The 17,444-nt window shown below is 47.2% G+C and overlaps 1 protein-coding gene across 2 annotated transcripts; it reads right to left on the reverse strand.

The window, feature by feature from the left end:
• Positions 1-160: 160 nt before the first annotated feature.
• On the reverse strand, positions 161-16,047 carry LOC143412700 (neuroglobin-like). Of its 2 annotated transcripts, none has more exons than XM_076874244.1 (5): positions 15,531-16,047; positions 14,585-14,692; positions 13,859-13,979; positions 6,328-6,418; positions 161-399 (listed from the first exon to the last, which is right to left on the reverse strand). In XM_076874244.1, the coding sequence occupies exons 1-5, from the start codon at positions 15,695-15,697 to the stop codon at positions 227-229; spliced, it is 660 nt and encodes a 219-aa protein (XP_076730359.1). In that variant the 5' UTR covers positions 15,698-16,047; the 3' UTR covers positions 161-226. The 2 variants fall into 2 exon arrangements, with proteins under 2 accessions (XP_076730359.1, XP_076730360.1); XM_076874245.1 differs by having other exon boundaries at positions 201-399; positions 6,338-6,418; positions 15,531-16,045.
• Between the last annotated feature and the right edge of the window lie 1,397 nt (positions 16,048-17,444).

Consider the following 17,444-nt stretch of genomic DNA (forward strand, 5'->3'; position numbering starts at 1 on the left):
AATAAAAACCAGAACCTTAGACGGCCTGTGCTCGATGTGTGGCTGAGGTCAAAGGTGATCATGCCCAGAGGACGTGACATCGCAGGAGGAGCTTCATCCCAACATGTGACTCCGCTCATACTCAGATCGTGTACAAACAGGGGCATAAAAGATCTCCTCGTCACATGATGTTTATTCACTTTCAAAATAAAAGCCCACAGCTCAGCGCTGTTAAACATTCATACAGTTACACATGAGAGCTGAAAACAACATTTTCACTACACATCTTGTCATTTAAAGACTCCGTCCTGAGCTGCTGAAGCCACGTGATGGGACGAGCTGCTCTCAGCTGCTGCTGTGGCTCCTCTGGGCCTGCTGGTAGCCTTTCTTCATGGTGCGAGTGATGTACAGGAACAGAGTCTGCAGGAAAGAGAAGAGTCGTAAAAAAGGGTCAACACAGACGGCAGGGTTTGGTCGATGACCAGCAGGGGGCAGCATGAGTCTGCAGGCCCAAGCAAGCTGAACTGTGCAGGTAAATGAGGTAAACAGGACTGCAGATAAACATTCAAACATGAGCCTGGGGTCCGTTCTTCGTACCTCGCTTACTACATCCAAGATCAAATGACACATCCAAGATCAAATCATCGCGCCAACTTTGACCTCGCTATTCCGGTTCTCCGAACACACCTGTTGTTGACGATTAGTATAGCTGGATGAAGTAATGTGAGATCATTGGGTGGCTTAACAGGGGCTACGCATCGATAGTAGAAACATTGATCGGCAACCCTTTGATTGGTCGGCGAAAATGTCGAAGGAGCGCGCTCAGTATTTTTCGGCAGCAGAGCAAGAACTCTTGATTGAGGGATTTCAGGAGTTTCAGAGTTTAATTAAAATGCAAGGGAACACTGCAAAGGCTGCAAAAGCAAGGAGAGAGGGCTGGCAGAAAGTTGCTGACAAATTAAACTCGTAAGTAATTTAATAATAATAATAATAATAATAATGGATTGGATTCATATAGCGCTTTTCAAGGCACCCAAAGCGCTTTACAATGCCACTATTCATTCACTCTCACATTCACACACACTGGTGGAGGCAAGCTACGGTTGTAGCCACAGCTGCCCTGCGGCAGACTGACAGAAGCCAGGCTGCCATATCGCGCCATCGGCCCCTCTGGCCAACACCAGTAGGCAGTAGGGTAAATTTATCATATTATATCACATTATATTATATTATATTATATTACATTATATCCTCTATCACATTAGAGCCACAACAGGACCCACTAGAACATGTGAACAAGTAAAAGTGAAATATAAGAATATTCTACAGAATGGTAATATTTATCACTTATATTGCTTTTAGTCTCTTGAAAAGAGACCCTGACATAATCTGTTCGTTTGTTTATAACAGCAACCAAGAAAAGGGCAGAGCAAAAAAAGACAGGTGGTGGTCCTGCACCCCCTCGTCAACAAGTTGGTTAAGTAAATAATACCCTCACGGGAAAATCGATATCTCTCTATGAGCACACTGTGGCGCTGAGCTAAAGGATCCTGTCTATCCCGCAATATACGCTGAGTTCTGAAAACTCTCCTTATCAATCTTGCACCTTCCGCAATGGGTGGCTCGCGTATACGGACAGGACATGGCTGCGACAGACTTCCCAAATCCACCTTCGCTTTTATAGCCGTGGTCTCTCATCTTGATTACACGACGTAATTTACCATTACTACTCTAAAATATGAATTGCATCTGAAATAATCAAATACATGGAATGGAATGAATAATAGTACATTTCCCTTTTTTAAGGAAATGACCTGTATGTATCTGTATGAAATCAATAAAAGGATCAAGTACTGCATTATCTTTAGTTACATTGATAATATTTATTTATGGACAAACAGTGGTAAAATATCGCTGTTGCTTTCGTATAAATGAAGCGGACATACCTGAGTGGCCGCGATCTAATCTTGTATACATAAAGTAAGCCTGCTCCCAAGCAGGTTTACGCTTACGGATCTATTGCTATGACAGCAAGTCCCGGATGAGCTTCGGAGAACCGAACGATCCAAGATCACGCGAAATCGTCAACAATCAAATCCAGCTAACTTACTTAGCGAGGTACGAAGAACGGACCCCAGGTCCTTTTACAGCAGGTTTGAGAGGACAGCGTTAAACCTGCTGCTGATATTTACAGTCCAATCATCAGCTGAAGTCATTCCAACAAACTGACATCTTCATTTATGCAAAACTCTCTGGAATATTAACAGTTAATTTTCTGTTTCTTTATTTCCACGAGTTTCTTTCATTTTCTCAGAAAGCAGAGGTCAGATCAGAGGAAGCTCGTCACAGCCAGGCTGTCTTTGTTGCCAGCATGGTGATGTTATCACTGCTCTATCCATCTTTGCAGGCAGCACAAAGGTGACCCGGAGACAGTTCAGCACAACAAGCCAAAAAGTAGAGCTAAAACATAGAACATCAGGGCTAAGGTCCTGTGGCAAAGAAAAGACTAATTTAATTTTAATTATACAGCGCCAAATCACAACAGCAGTCACCTCAAGGTGCTTTATATTTTAAGTTAGACCTTACAGTCATATGACCCCCTATGAGCAAGCATTTTGGTGACAGTGAAAAGGAAAAACTTCCTTTTAACAGGAACAAACCAACAGCAGAACCAGGTTCGGGGAGGGGCGACCATCTGCAGCGACTGGTTGGCTTGTGAGAAGGAATGGTTGGCTCAACAGTGCTCTGACTGTTTGTCAGCCTGGCTACAGTGCCTAAGAAAAATCTAGGGTTGTTCTTATTTTCTTCAATCAGTGATGAATAGCAAGATGTTCTAGCTTCACGGAGAGCTTTCTTATAAAGCAGTAAACTATTTCTCCAGAGTAAATGATGAAATGTATTTCCCTTTTTCATAACGTTTAAATGCTAGTAATTAAGGGCCAGGTGGACAACAGGTAACAACAGATTAAAGATTAAACTTTGCTTTGTTAATTTTTTCTGCTTAATTCATTTCTTGCTGTTTCTTTGTTTTTCGGTGGTCTGAGAGCAGACAGGGGGAGGAGTGGGGGGAGGACGTTGCAGAGAGACACATAAGAGTGCAACTGTTTCCTGGAATTGCCACATTCATCACCACTGTGATGAGTGTGGCAATTCCACCTAACGGTGATGTCAAACAGAGAGAAGTACCGCGGGCTGAGAGAAGAGCTGGAGCCGATTTGAAGTCCTTCAGTGGGAGAAGCTACAGTTTTTGTATTAGAAAAGTGACCGACAATTCTAATAACCAGATAAATGCGCAGCCCTGTGAAAGTCCACTGCTACTGCCATGTACGGGTTCGGAGGGTAAGAAGCAGACATTCCCTCCTAACAGCTGTGGGCACAGATGAAGCCCTCCCCCTTTTTTTCGGAACAACAAAATAACGGCTGTACCAACCTTTGTCTGTCTCCGAAGCGGGGACCACTCGTATCGCTCTTTTCTGCAATAGCGCCTTTATTTCCTCTCTGAGTATCATGGCCGCCTCGGTGTTGACAGTCGTGTTTACGACTCTTTGGAAACGAGGTGGCTTGACCCGGAACTGCAACGGTAACCCATGGCAACGGTTCGCAGAACCCACGGTTGTAGAGAGGGGGCGCAAGCGCGCCACTGACGGAAGTGAGCAGCCAGCCGGCTGACCTGCAGCACCGTCGGCGGGGCGTTGTCGCCCCCCAGTGTGTCTGCAGGGGACTGCATCACCTGCATGACCTGGCTCATTCTGCCTGCAGGCTGAGCATTTGTGATTGTTTGAGAATAAACAACACTCTTTATTGATTGTAACATGGAAACATGTACATTCATACATTTTGTTGGAGGCACCTTTTCTGGGGCACAACAATGAAAAACAGCGGGAACACTCGATGTGGTCACCTGAACATTTAACACACCTGAACAGGGAGTTACCTGAGGCATTTTGTGTGCAGGGGTTTTGTGCTTGGGAGACAGTGTTAGGAAAGTGCAGCGCCTTCTGGGGCTGACAACCTGAACAAAACTTAAGCGGCACCTCTTGGGCGGCAACAGAGGGGTAAAAGCAGCGTCTCCCTGCTGCTGGACCCCTTCTCCACTCGAAACCACAGCTAGGAGGGCTGAGGCTTCTTCCTCCTGGGCGTCGGGTCCCATTGGGGGCCCGAGGGTGGGCCTTTGCTCCAGGCCGACTGGCGTGGAGCTCGGGCTGGAGGATGTGCTCTCGCTGGCAGCACACCCACTTCAGCAGTGACTCTTGCCAGTCAGCAGAGGAGCGGCGGGCCTGTGAGAGCTAGCTGCGGGCTTGGGCTGACGTCTGGGGATGATGTTGCGCAGAGCTTCCGTCTGCTTCTTCCTCAGATTGAATCTAGCCTGAATGGCTTCAAGTGAATGTCCAAATAACCCAGCCGCAGACACTGGTGCGTCCGGATATACAGCTCTGTCCCTATCCGGGACGTCAGAGAGGGTCAGCCACAGGTGCCTCTGTGACACTACTGCCGAAGCCATCCCTCTGCTCAGGGAGAGCGCTGCACAGCGAGACGCACGGAGGATGTAATCTGTTGTGACTCTGACCTCGTTAAGAAGAGGTGCCAGCGGGCTGTCATCAGGAACCAGCGATCCGAGCTCTGCCAGGCACATTGTCTGGAGCATGGTGACGGAACTCATGGCGCGAGCAGTGCCAGCCTGAGCCCGATAAATCTTCTCCAGCTGCGAAGCAGAGAATCTGCAGTGCTTGTACGGCAGAGTTGCAGGGCCGCCGAAACCATCGTTATGGGATGGGGCCAGATAAGCAGCCAGAGACGGCTCCATAGGGGGTGGGTTAGCTAAGCCAGCCCCCTCGGCGCCGTCCAATTCCATGTACTGTCCATAGCCGGGCACAGTGACGTGGGTAGACAGAGGTTTGTCCCATGATGCTGTTAGCTCGCAGAGAAAGTCTGGGAACATGGGAAGGCAGTTTTTGGCCGTTGCGGGCTCCGTTGGGAGGAAAAACCCCGCGAACCGCAACGGCTTCTGAGCTGGCGGAGGAGAGGGCCAGTCCAGCTGCAGCTTCTCAGCAGCACGGCGAAACAGGGAGAAAAGAGAGGTGTCATCGTGGCCCACCGGCGCAGCAGTGGCGGCACATTGGGCCGACAATAAGCTCTCCTGCTCATCCTCCGACAATCCATGGATGTCCAGGCCGATGTCCAGCACGTCATCGTCTTCCTGGGGAGCACTGGTGGGCTTCAACCCAGGCTGAAGCCCGTCAGCGCTCCTGCATGGTTCCGGCTCGTCATCGGCTAACCCGTCAACATATTCCATGTGGTCAGCCCAGCTAATTGCGGGGACGTCGACCGGAAAATCCTCGTCTTCGGACTCGGACGAAGCCGGGGCTCCAGACTCGGAAAGGAGATGGTCATGCCGTGCGACAGCCGAGCGTCCCAGCACTTTTTCCACAAACGTCACCCGTCTTTCCTGGGTCGAGCGCTGGAGCTGGCGGCAAAACGCACAGGCTTCGGGCTCCGTCAACGCTCTCCTAGCATGGACAATCCCCAGGCAGACACGGCAGGCATCGTGCTGGTCGCTGTCGTGCAAAGAGAAAGCGCATCCCTGAGGACAGGGGCGGACAGAAGATTTCTGCTTTGCTCACTTCGGTTTGGAGTCCATTCCAAAACGCAAAGCGAAACGCTGCACAGGAAAAACTTGAAATTAGCACTCTGCGGGCAGCCTACACACCAACTGCGCGGTGGAGGCTAACATCAACAGGGGCAGTTAAGCTAAGTTCAAGTCAGCAGACAACGGAGCTAACTAGCAGCAGCTAGCTAGCCCAACTCAGCAGAGGTGTTCTCAGCGAGGTGAAGAGCGTAAGAACTGAGGGATGACTGTGATAACAGAGGCTACATGTGCAGGCGGGGGCCATGCGCGTGTCATCACACTTCATCTGCCTTAAAGGCGTGAATAAAGGTTTCTTCAGCCAGGACACGCGAGGGCATGATATCCCATAATTATGTGTTGTACCAAGTGAATCGACTGAAAAGGAACTGGACAGAACAAGTCCAGAGCCTGACTGAGAACACTGTGGACTGAATGTAAAGCCTGCCCTATTTAAAATGTCTTTCTCTTCTTTCATGACAGATACAGACAGCCCCTCTACAGGCTTTCAGAAGTTGGCCAATGAAAAGAAAACAGGCTCTTCATTCTGATTTGCAGTTTTTTTAGGCCACCGTCAGCTTCAGGCTTCAGCAGAGATCACATCTGTTTCTCCTCTGGTTGTTTATATGTTCAGGTTCTTGAAGCAATAAATTGCATGTTTAATCATTATCTGTATGATGAGGTTAACTTTTCTCTGCTTGCTCTGAAGAATCTGTAAAAGTCACCTCTGTTTACCTTCCAGGCCTCCTCCAGGTCTGAAGTCCAGCGCTCCTGCAGGACCGGATGGATTGCGTGGATGAACTCTTCCCCCATGAGCTGGACAGACAGAGAAAGTTTTTTTTTTTGATGAGCACACACATGCAGCTCTGGGTGGGTGGAGTTAAGAGTAGAGCAGTTTGGTGCTTCCACAGAGCGTGACAAAATAAACCAGAAAAAAAAGGCCTTTCTCCACCCGAGCCCTCCTACAACCTTCTTACAACTCTCCTAGAGCCATCTTAGAGAAGTCCTACAGTCCTCCTACAACTGTCCTACAACCCTCCAAAAGTTGATTCTATTCATCTGGATGTAGCATTTTGTGGAAGAAACATTTCGTCACTCATCCAAGTGTCTCCGCTGATTGCAGGTTTCCCCAATCTTATAAACAGTACATTGCATAATAAATGAAACCAGCCCACTGAAGGAACAATGGCCTGGGAGGTCAGTTCCTTAATCTTTACAACACTGAGCGAACAACACAGAGCGAACACCATCACCACAGACACAGCAGCCAGGGAAGCTGAAGAAAAGCACATCAAGAAGGTCCTGAGTAAATGTGGTTATCCCAGCTGGACTTTTGTCAAAGCTGGGAAGGCGCCAAAAGAAAGCTCCAGCCGATCCAGGAGAGAAGGACAACTGCTGCCTAAGCGAAAACCCGCAGTAATCCCGTATGTGTCAGGAGTATCGGAGCAGTTGAGATGCATTTTTTCTAAACACCGGATCTCTGTGGCTTTTAAAACCCAAAACACGCTGTGCCATAAATTGGTCCACCCCAAGGATTGGGTCCCCCAACACCGACAGAGTAACATGGTGTACACTATTAAGTGCTAGGAGGATTGCCAGGATTTATACATCGGGAAAACCAAACAACCTCTGGTGAAGCGGATGGCACAACACAGAAGAGCTACCTCGTCAGGCCAGGACTCTGCAGTCTATTTACACCTACAGGCCAGTGGACACTTTTTCAATGATGAGGAGGTACACATCTTGGACAAGGAGGAACGCTGGTTGAGTGCGGTGTCAAGGAGGCCATTTACGTGAAAAGGGAAAAACCATCTCTGAATCGAGGAGGGTGCCTAAGGGTACATCTTTCGCCATCTTACAATGCAGTGATTGCAGCCATTCCCCAACTCTCTGTGAATGGTACTCATGACCATTGATCAGTGGGCTTTGATCAGTGGGTTTTGGTCAGTGGTTGTTGATCAATTCTCATGAGAATTTGCATAATTAAGATTAAGGAACTGACCTCCAGGCCCATTGTTCCTTCAGTGGGCTGGTTTCAGTCATCATGCAATGTACTGTTTATAAGATTGGGGAAACCTGGAGTCAGCTGAGACTGAAGAAGTCAGTTGGATGAGTGATGAGCTATTATACAGCTATTCTACTACCATCATTCACTAGCTCAATTCATGTCATGCTTTGACATGAATTGAGCTGCAGTTGGGGAAGGCCTCAAAGGGGACGGGCGATGGTTCCCGGGCCTGGCAGATCCCCATGTACTAAATAGAAGTGAAGAAGTTAAAGAATGGAGAACAAGGAGGGAGGGAGGGTGGGGCACGTAAACGAGAATGATCAGCTTGCAGAACTGGGGGAACCTATATAGATGACAGCTGGAAGGAGCATGTTTGGAGGCGTGGTCCTACTCCGGAAATTCCGATACATAATCTCCAATTCACTAGCTGGGCCTACGTCCTCATTTTAGGTTTGACAGCGTTTTAGTAGGTAAAAGTGAATGCTTTGACATGAATTGAGCTGCAGTTTGTGGAAGGTCTCAAAGGGGACTGGCGATGGCTCCTGGGCCTGGCAGATCCCCAAAGAAGGCATCCCCTGAAAATGGTAACAACTGTGCATTACGAGGGTCGACGACCTCAGCGAGAATAATTAGATTTTCAATTCAACTTATTTATATGCCACCGAACCATGGTGACAGATGCCTCGAGACCCTACAATGATGTCTGGAGGAAAAACCCAACAATTGTATGACCCCCTCTGAGCAAGCGCTTTGGCGATGGTGGGAAGGAAAAACTTCCTTTTAACAGGAAGAAACCTCTGGCAGATCTAGGCTCAGGGAGGGGCAGCCAACTGCCGTGACCGGTTTGGGTGAGAGAAGGAGAACAGGACAGAGGCAAGTGTAGGGAGAGCGAACGCCGAGTGGCCTCACCACCCAAAGAAGAGGAAAATAACTGGTAGCAGGCTAGCAAAGCTGAACAGCTCTCGATAAGGTAGTCAAAGATTCCATGGAGTGGAGTGGATCAGCTCGGACAAGCAGAAGATGGAGAGGGGGTGCTTAGCTGGTTAATTACGTCAGATAAGGTAGTGATAACTACTGTGCTTATTTCTGAAATGAACAGAAGTGAAAGCGGCAGCTTGGGAAGGGTTGATGAATTGAATGACTGATTAGAGGAAAGTCGTCTTCTATAATAATAACTCCCAAAATTGTCAGAGAGCAGAGGGCGAGTCCACTGAACTTCGTGGGAGATGATGAGCTGTTTAGACATAGTCTTGAATGATTGTGTCGAGGGTGGATGCTAGATAATGCTTGCGAAAGCACGTGAGAAGTAAAGGGATGTCATGAAGAATTATGCGCATGGCACAGTTTGGATGTCTTAAAAGGGGCGATAGAGGAAAGAATCTGGCATCCCAGTGCCACGAAGGTTCATCAGTGCTTTGCAAAGGCAGGAAAGATGACAGATGGTTCTCTGTGCCGGAACAGTTTGCTGCTACATCTTGTGGAAGACTGGATGTAAAGAGAGAAACTGGCATCCTGGTGAAAGGAATGTTTTGGGTTTTTTGCGAGTGATTGATGGCGGAAGCTGCCAATCCAGTAACGGAAAGGTAAGCTACTTAGGGAACAGAACCTGGCATCTCGGTGCAAAGAACGTTTTCTGCATTTGCAAATGAGGAATAGAGACAGCGAACCTGGCGTTTTGGTGCTGAAAGGAACATCTGCTGCTTAGCATATAAGGGCTAGATGTGGAGAAGCTGGCGTCCCAGTGGTAGAAGGATTAATGCAGTGAAACTGGCAACTCTGTATTAGAAAGTTTGCTCCTGAGTATGCGAGTGAGGGATAAAGAAGAACCAGGCAACTCGGAGCCTGGTTCTTCTTTATCTTGCTACTGTATTTTCATAGGAGGGATAGAGGATAAGAAGCTGGCATCCCGGTGCCAAAGCTTGCTAATGTGTTTGCATAGGAGGGATAGAGGAAGAGAAGCTGACATCCCGGTGCCAAAGCTTGCTACTGTATTAGGATAGGAGGGAGAGAGGGAGAGAGGCTGGCATCTCGGTGCCAAAGCTTGCTACTGTATTTGCATAGGAGTGATAGAGGAAGAGAACCTGGCATCCCGGTGCCAAAAGCATGCTGCTGCATTTTGCCAATATGGGATACGGGAAAGGGAAACTGGTGACTCATTCATAGAAAAGTTTGCTGGTGCGATTGGATATGAGGGAAGGACCGGCAAAGGAAACCAGCAAGGCGTTGGTAGAAGGCTTGCGGCTGCTTTTGTAAATAAGGGTTAAAGGACAAACCTGGCAACTCAGTGCCTTTTTTTTCCCCATGCAAAGAAACTGGCTATTTTGCAAATGAGAATTGAGAACTTGGTATCGGGGCTAGAAGGATTAATGCTGCTTTTTGCCATGATGGATGCAGAGAAACTGGCAGTTCATTAGTTGGAAAGCTAGATGCTGCATTGCTAATGGTGATGAAGGAAAACCTGGCAACCCGGGGCCGTTTAATTAAATTCATTAATTAATTAATTTTGTCTACACTGAGAACTGGCAACCCGATGGCAGAAAAGCTTGCTGTTTCTTTTGCGAATGAGGGATAAAGGAGCCTGGCAACCCAGTGCCAAGGTTTGCTACAGAATTTTGCGAAGGAGAGATGAGTGGCTGGAAACCTGACAACTCGGTGCCGACGCTTGCTGCAGAGTTTAGCAGAGGAAGGATGAGTGAACGTATGCTGCAGAGTTTAGCCAAGGAGGGATGAGAGGCTGGAAACCTGGCAACTCGGTGCTGAGGTTAACAGCAGAATTTGCGAAGGAGGGATGAGTGACTAAGAGCCTAGCAACCCGGTGCCAAGGTTTGCTGCAGAATTTTGCGAAGCAGGGATGAGGGGCTGGGAACCTGGCAACTCGGTGCCAAAGCATGCTGCATTCACTACGGAGGGGTGGAGTACTGGCAACTCTGCTGCTTGCTGCTGCTTTTGCGAATGAGGATAAAGGAACCTGGCAACTCGGTGCTGAGGTTACGTGCAGAATTTTGTGAAGGAGGGAAGAGGCTGGGAACCTGGCAACTCTGTACTGAATTTGCTACGGAGGAATATAGAACTGGCGTTACCTCATAACTGAATTTAGCCGAGATATGAAGACTGGATGGATTGACGTGGCAGTCCATATGTCGGGTGGCGAGAAAACTGCTAGAGGATCATCAGCATTCGGTCTTGAGCCGTGGCGTTCGGTGTGTTTCTTGGATTGCCGGAGGAAAAGCGATGGACGAAGAGCTTGAGTAGTTGTTCATCTAATGCGCTGACAGACAAGAGGACAATTGTAGCGAATGGAAGGGTGAGTAAAATTATGTTACTCCTGTGAGAAAGCTGTGTTTAAAGGAAACCGCCAAGAATGGACCCTGTTTGCACGTAAACGAGAATGATCAGCTTGCAGAACTGGGGAAACCTATACGGAAGGAGCGTGTTTGGAGGCGTGGTCCTGCTCCTTAAATTCCGATACATAATCTCCAATACAACAGTCCTACAACCCTACTACAGCTCTTCTACAACCCTCCTACAGTCCTAGTTAGGGATGGCTACCGGTATCTGGTGCCATTATGGCACCGGTTCTGACATAAACAGTAGTAACCAGACTGAAAAGCAGCGCTTTTCAGTGCTTTTTTTTTTTCTTGAGATGTCATACACTTTGGATTCTAGCCAATCATTTTAGCTTTCCAAGGATAGTAGGCGGGCCCAGGTACGTACGTTCTTTTAGAGCAGAGCTACAGATTAATAATGTCCAAGGCGAAGCAGTCAAAAGTCTTGCTGTACTTCACAGCAAAATTTGCAAACTCAGCAGCCTGCAACAAGTGCTTTAAGGTGATACTGTGCAAAGGATGTAATGCCTCGAATCTGATGAAACACCTGGCAACGCATAGCATTTTTTTAAAAGCCGAGAAATGCACCGTATTTGATAGCTTGCTGCAAGACCTCACACCGAGCACATCTACTGCGGGTTTGGTGCCTGTTATCGGACCCGGAGTTAGCAACATCCCCCAAGAACCCGAAGAGGAGAATCCTGGCCCCTAGCCCTGCCAGTGTAGCAGAAATGATGACAGATGATGATGGCACAGCAGCCGTTCTTCTCTGGGTGAGTGGCTTAATGTTGTTTGCGTGTAATTTACGTTGAGTAGACTAACCACGTTATTAAATTAATGCATGTAATGTGAACTAGCAAACACCGTCGTAGTTGCATGCGGCTGTCTTCTTGTTTGATAGAGTGATACCATATGGCTTGCAAAAGTATTCGGCAACCTTGAACTTTTCCACATTTTGTCACATTACAGCCACAAACATAAATCAATTTTATTGGAATTCCATGTGAAAGACCGATACAAAGTGGTGTACACGTGAGAAGTGGAACGAAAATCATACATGATTCCAAACATTTTTTACAAATAAATAACTGAAAAGTGGGGTGTGCGTAATTATTCAGCCCCCTTTGGTCTGAGTGCAGTCAGTTGCCCATAGACATTGCCTGATGAGTGCTAATGACTAAATAGAGTGCACCTGTGTGTAATCTAATGTCAGTACAAATACAGCTGCTCTGTGACGGCCTCAGAGGTTGTCTAAGAGGGAGCAACAACACCATGAAGTCCAAAGAACACACCAGACAGGTCAAGGATAAAGTTATTGAGAAGCCAAGGCCCATGGTGACTCTGGACGAGCTGCAGAGATCTACAGCTCAGGTGGGGGAATCTGTCCATAGGAAAACTATTATTGCACTGCACAAAGTTGGCCTTTATGGAAGAGTGGCAAGAAGAAAGCCATTGTTAACAAAAAACCATAAGAAGTCCCGTTTGCAGTTTGCCACAAGCCATGTGGGGGACACAGCAAACATGTGGAAGAAGGTGCTCTGGTCAGATGAGACCAAAATGGAACTTTTTGGCCAAAATGCAAAACGCTATGTGTGGAAGAAAACTAACACTGCACATCACTCTGAACACACCATCCACACTGTCAAATATGGTGGTGGCAGCATCATGCTCTGGGGGTGCTTCTCTTCAGCAGGGACAGGGAAGCTGGTCAGAGTTGATGGGAAGATGGATGGAGCGAAATACAGGGCAATTTTGGAAGAAAACCTAGGAGTCTGCAAAAGACTTGAGACTGGGGCGGAGGTTCACCTTCCAGCAGGACAACAACCCTAAACATAAAGCCAGGGCAACAATGGAATGGTTTAAAACAAAACATATCCATGTGTTAGAATGGCCCAGTCAAAGTCCAGATCTAAATCCAATTGAGAATCTGTGGCAAGATCTGAAAACTGCCGTTCACAAACACTGTCCATCTAATCTGACTGAGCTGGAGCTGTTTTGCAAAGAAGAATGGGCAAGGATTTCAGTCTCTAGATGTGCAAAGCTGGTAGAGACATACCCTAAAAGACTGGCAGCTGTAATTGCAGCAAAAGGTGGTTCTACAAAGTATTGATTCAGGGGGCTGAATAATTACGCACACCCCACTTTTCAGTTATTTATTTGTAAAAAATGTTTGGAATCATGTATGATTTTTCATTCCCTTCTCACGTGTACACCACTTTGTATCGGTCTTTCACGTGGAATTCCAATAAAATTTATTCATGTTTGTGGCTGTAATGTGACAAAATGTGGAAAGGTTCAAAGGGGCCGAATACTTTTGCAAGCCACTGTATACCCTATAGCTGCAGAAAAGGCTAACATTGTTATCTTTTTACAAAAAAGAACAGCTAAACTTGAGAGGTCTTAGGACAAAGTTTGTGTTTTCCATTGTTTAAGCACCGGTTCCAACCAAAGGAGGTATGTTGTATCAACAGAAAAGGCTAACTTGGTTATCATTTTGCAGAAAAAAAGAGACTGCTAAAAATAAAAACATAAGAGGTTTTTGGACAAAGTTTGTGTTCTCCATTCTTTAAGCACCGGTTCAAGCACCGTTTAAGCACCGGTACCATTTCAAAAGTACCGGTTTGGCACCGGTATCGGATAAAACCTAAACGATACCCATCCCTAATCCTAGTACAGCCGTCCTACAGTCCACCTACAGCTGTCCTACAACCCTCCTCCAGCTCTTCTAAAACCCTCCTACAATCCTCCTCCAGCTCTTCTACAACCCTCCTATAGCTTTCAATCTGCCTAAAGCTCAGAAAATTGAGAAGAATTGCCAGACGTGTGTGAGCAGGCTCGGCTGAGGATGACCAGTGTGGACTGAACTAATGTCACAGCTGAGTGGAAACAAATCCCCACCACTGTGTTCAGCTTCACACTGACATCATAGTATTTTGGCAGGGCTTTGTACTGGTAATGCTTCCTGCCCAGATCCAGGATCAGCTGGTCCAGACGGTCGTCCTGGTCGATCCTGGCGACCGTCTTCTCGATGATGTACATGATCCTGCAGAGAGAGCAGAGGAGAAAACCAGTCAGCAGGAGGCTCTGCTAAAACCAGAGACCCTGCAGGAGTCACAGGCAGCTTTTGCTGCTAGCTGTCAGCTAACCGGCCCTCTGGGCTGTGTTTTAATGAAATGAAAGGTTAATTTCATGCTTCTGTATGATTGCAATAATTCTGATCAGAGGCAATAATAAATATATCTTGAGCCCTCATTGCAGCCCTCATACAAAATGTTACAGCAAGGGGTGAGAGTACAGTTTTATATTTCCTCTCCCACACAGTTTAACAAAGTGTTTCAGTTTCAGAGATAAAAATGGACGCAAGTCATTATGACTGATAACAACATCTGCTTCTTGTTATTGTGTATGACATTAGATTAGCACCACCCTCACATCCTTCCTGGCTTCAAAAGAACTTTATTTATAAGTCCAACAGAGGTGGTATTTATGTTTAACGCCTCATTTGACTAATGTTTTATGTCATTTGTGAAATCAGCTGATCAGCTGTTAGCACATTTGTCCCTGTTTCTGCTTGGTCCCCCCACTCACAGTTACACTGCTCAGCTCTCACTTAAAGTGTGTGCGTGTGTGTGTGTATGTGTGTGTAACCTGAGGCCGTGGGCTTTCAGCTCTTTGCTCGCCCTCAGGGTGTTCACATCATTCAGGTCTCTGAAGGTGAAGAAGGCGTCTTTGCACTCCGGGTGAGTCTCAAACAGCCTGGAAGAGGGTGGGGGTGGAGTTAAACGGTTGGTGTGAGCGCTGCTCTGATGTCTGATAAGCTAACAAAGGGCAGTCAGTGAACCTGCAGCTGCAGAAAGGTCACGTCCTCATTACCCACGGTCCTCTGTGCTGTGCTGAGGGCTGGGGTGAACTTGCACACACAAACACAAGGCGAAAACAGACAGCTGTGCACAAACCACAGAGAGCGGCTGAGACTGCAGAGCGGCTCGCTGCACCTGCTTTGCATGAACATCAGTAACATCAGTCTGCAGGTAAACAGCACTCCTGAGCCCAAACACTGTGGCTCTGCCTGGCCCTGCTCCATCTTGCAGAGGAGAGGAGGACCTCCACCCTCTGCGAACTCAGGCACAGCAACCAAACCAGCTCCAGCCCACTTCCTGTCAGGGTTCGTCTGCACAGTTTTCTCAGACTCCAGAAAGCAGAACATGATCTCCCGTGACTTTTGACACATGACCTCTGACTCTGAGGCACTCACCTGCATCAGAACCAGAAAGTCTTTCAGACCTGCGCATGCCCGCTGTTTGGTGATGAGCTGTCAATCAAACCTTGCCCGCAGTTTTTACAATAATCTGATCATCTAAACGATAATCGCCACTGTTTTCTGACTGAACGTCGATTTACGCAGAATTGACGTCACAGCCGTGCCTGTGGGCTGGTGGGACATCAGATCTGCGAGCTGAGAGACCCTCGCCCTTAAACAAACTCAACACGGCTTTATGACCGGTAGTTAAGGATACCTGCTCTGACGTAACACTTCTTCATAACGTCTACCTGCGTGACGGTACAGAGGACGGCGGAGCGCGCGTGAACTCACCTGACGAACATGATGACGCCCACCCTGCTGATGTCCTCCTGGATCTCCCTCCAACTGCTCCTGATCGCCTCCCGGCTCTCCGCGCTCAGACTCACCGGCAACGCATCCTCTTCCTCCTCCTGCTCCGGCCGCCGGTCCGGAGCCTCCGCTGAGAGGGAGCAACCCATCTAGAAAATCACCGACAGTACACCAGAACCGCCGCACACAGCGCGACGCACAGCTGGTACTGACTGCGCTCACTTCCGCACTCACGAAGCGCGCGTCTTCAGATCTGAGCTTGTTTCTATCAGATAAAGTTCAAAAGAAACACACACACACTCACAGGGACACATGCACACACAGCGCTCCTGTTTTAATAATGTTTAGTATCACCCGAATGCGCTGACACACCGATCACCTGCACAGGTAAGAATGTGACAGCTCCTCAGTCCAAACCGAAGAACTGATAATCTGATCCCAGCCCAACTTCACAGTCTCATGCTTGTCATCATCAGCTGCCTGACGATCATCAGCTCACAACAACAACAACAGCTTTTTAAGGCGAGTTTAGCTTCCTGTGTGCAAGCAGAGAATAGGAAGTGAGCTGCAGCAGAAAACCTCTGAGCACATAGCGAGCAAAGTCTGATAAACTGTCACGTCATCAGCTGTCCTCACAACTGATGGTATGACGACTGTCACCATCATCACATGTGTTTCTGTGCAGCATTTAAACCTGGGGTCACATGTATGATCACATGATAGCATGTCAGAACCATGAAGACTGTGTATGTTCCCCTTAGCTATGGTCACAGGTTAAAGCACTGGGATGCAGGTTCCTCTCACCCTGGTCTGTCCTCAGCAGGTCTTTAGAGGTCTCTTCTCTTCCAGCCTGATTCTGAGTGTGCTGGTCCAGGTTCACTCACAGCTATTGCTCCAGTGCACAGATCCCAGATCAGCTTACATTCAGTGAGGTCAGACACTCTCCAACTGTTTTGGTTTGTTTCCCAAAAATTAGAAAATTATTATTCAGTTTAATTTTGTTCATACAGCACCAAATCACAACAGTCGCCTCAAGGTGGTGAGGTAGACCGTACAATAATACATACAGAGATAACCCAACAATCATATGACCCACTATGAGGAAGCACTTTGGCAACAGCGAGAAGGAAAACTCCTTTTTAACAGGAAGAAGCCTACAGCAGAGCCAGTCTCAGGGGAGGGCCAGGGGGAGGAAGACAGGAGCAAGACATGCTATGGAAGCGAACCCGAGATTAATAACAAATATGATTCAGTGCAGAGAGTTCTGTTGACACATAGTGAGTGAAGAAGTAACACCCAGTGCATCATTGGAATCCCCCAGCAGCCTACACCTACTGCAGCATAACTAAGGAAGGATTCAGGTCACCTAATCCACCCCTAACTATATGCTTTAGAAAAAAGGAAAGTTTGAAGCCTAATCTTGAAAGTAGAGATAGTGTCTGTCTCCTGAATCCAAACAGGAAGCTGCTTCCACAGAAGAGGGGCCTGAAAACTGAAGGCTCTGCCTCACATTCTACTTTTAAATTCTTTTTGTTACTAATACTAGTAACAAAAAGTAAAACTACAGTGTGAGAGCGAAGTGCTCTAATGGGGTGATATGGTACTATAAGGTCATTAAGATAAGATGGGGCCTGATTATTCAAGACCTCCCATACGGTAAAAAAAATACTTTTTTCCTGACCAAAATATATTTCAAATATATGGTAAATATATTTTGTATTTGTGATGCTCCAAAAAATATATTTTTGAAATTGAAAATATATTTCTTTCAAACCAAAATACATTTCAAAAGATATTTGCGTTCAAGAAAATAGATTTCCAACCTTTCAGTAGAATATATTTCAAAGTATCCCTTATTTAACCTCCTAGGACCTGGTGTCCACATATGTGGACATC

Source organism: Maylandia zebra, linkage group LG15 (assembly GCF_041146795.1).
Source record: "Maylandia zebra isolate NMK-2024a linkage group LG15, Mzebra_GT3a, whole genome shotgun sequence".
In the NCBI taxonomy this organism is placed as follows: Eukaryota; Metazoa; Chordata; class Actinopteri; order Cichliformes; family Cichlidae; genus Maylandia; species Maylandia zebra.

Bases quoted from the DNA above. Each gene is read 5' to 3' on its own strand.
- LOC143412700 (XM_076874244.1), bottom strand. From the start codon at position 15,697: ATGGGTTGCTCCCTCTCAGCGGAGGCTCCGGACCGGCGGCCGGAGCAG. The intron at 14,693-15,530 runs GTGAGTTCACGC...ACCCTCTTCCAG, and splicing joins GGCGTCATCATGTTCGTCAG to GCTGTTTGAGACTCACCCGG. The intron at 6,419-13,858 runs GTCAGTGTGAAG...CTGTCTGTCCAG, and splicing joins CCCTGCCAAAATACTATGAT to CTCATGGGGGAAGAGTTCAT.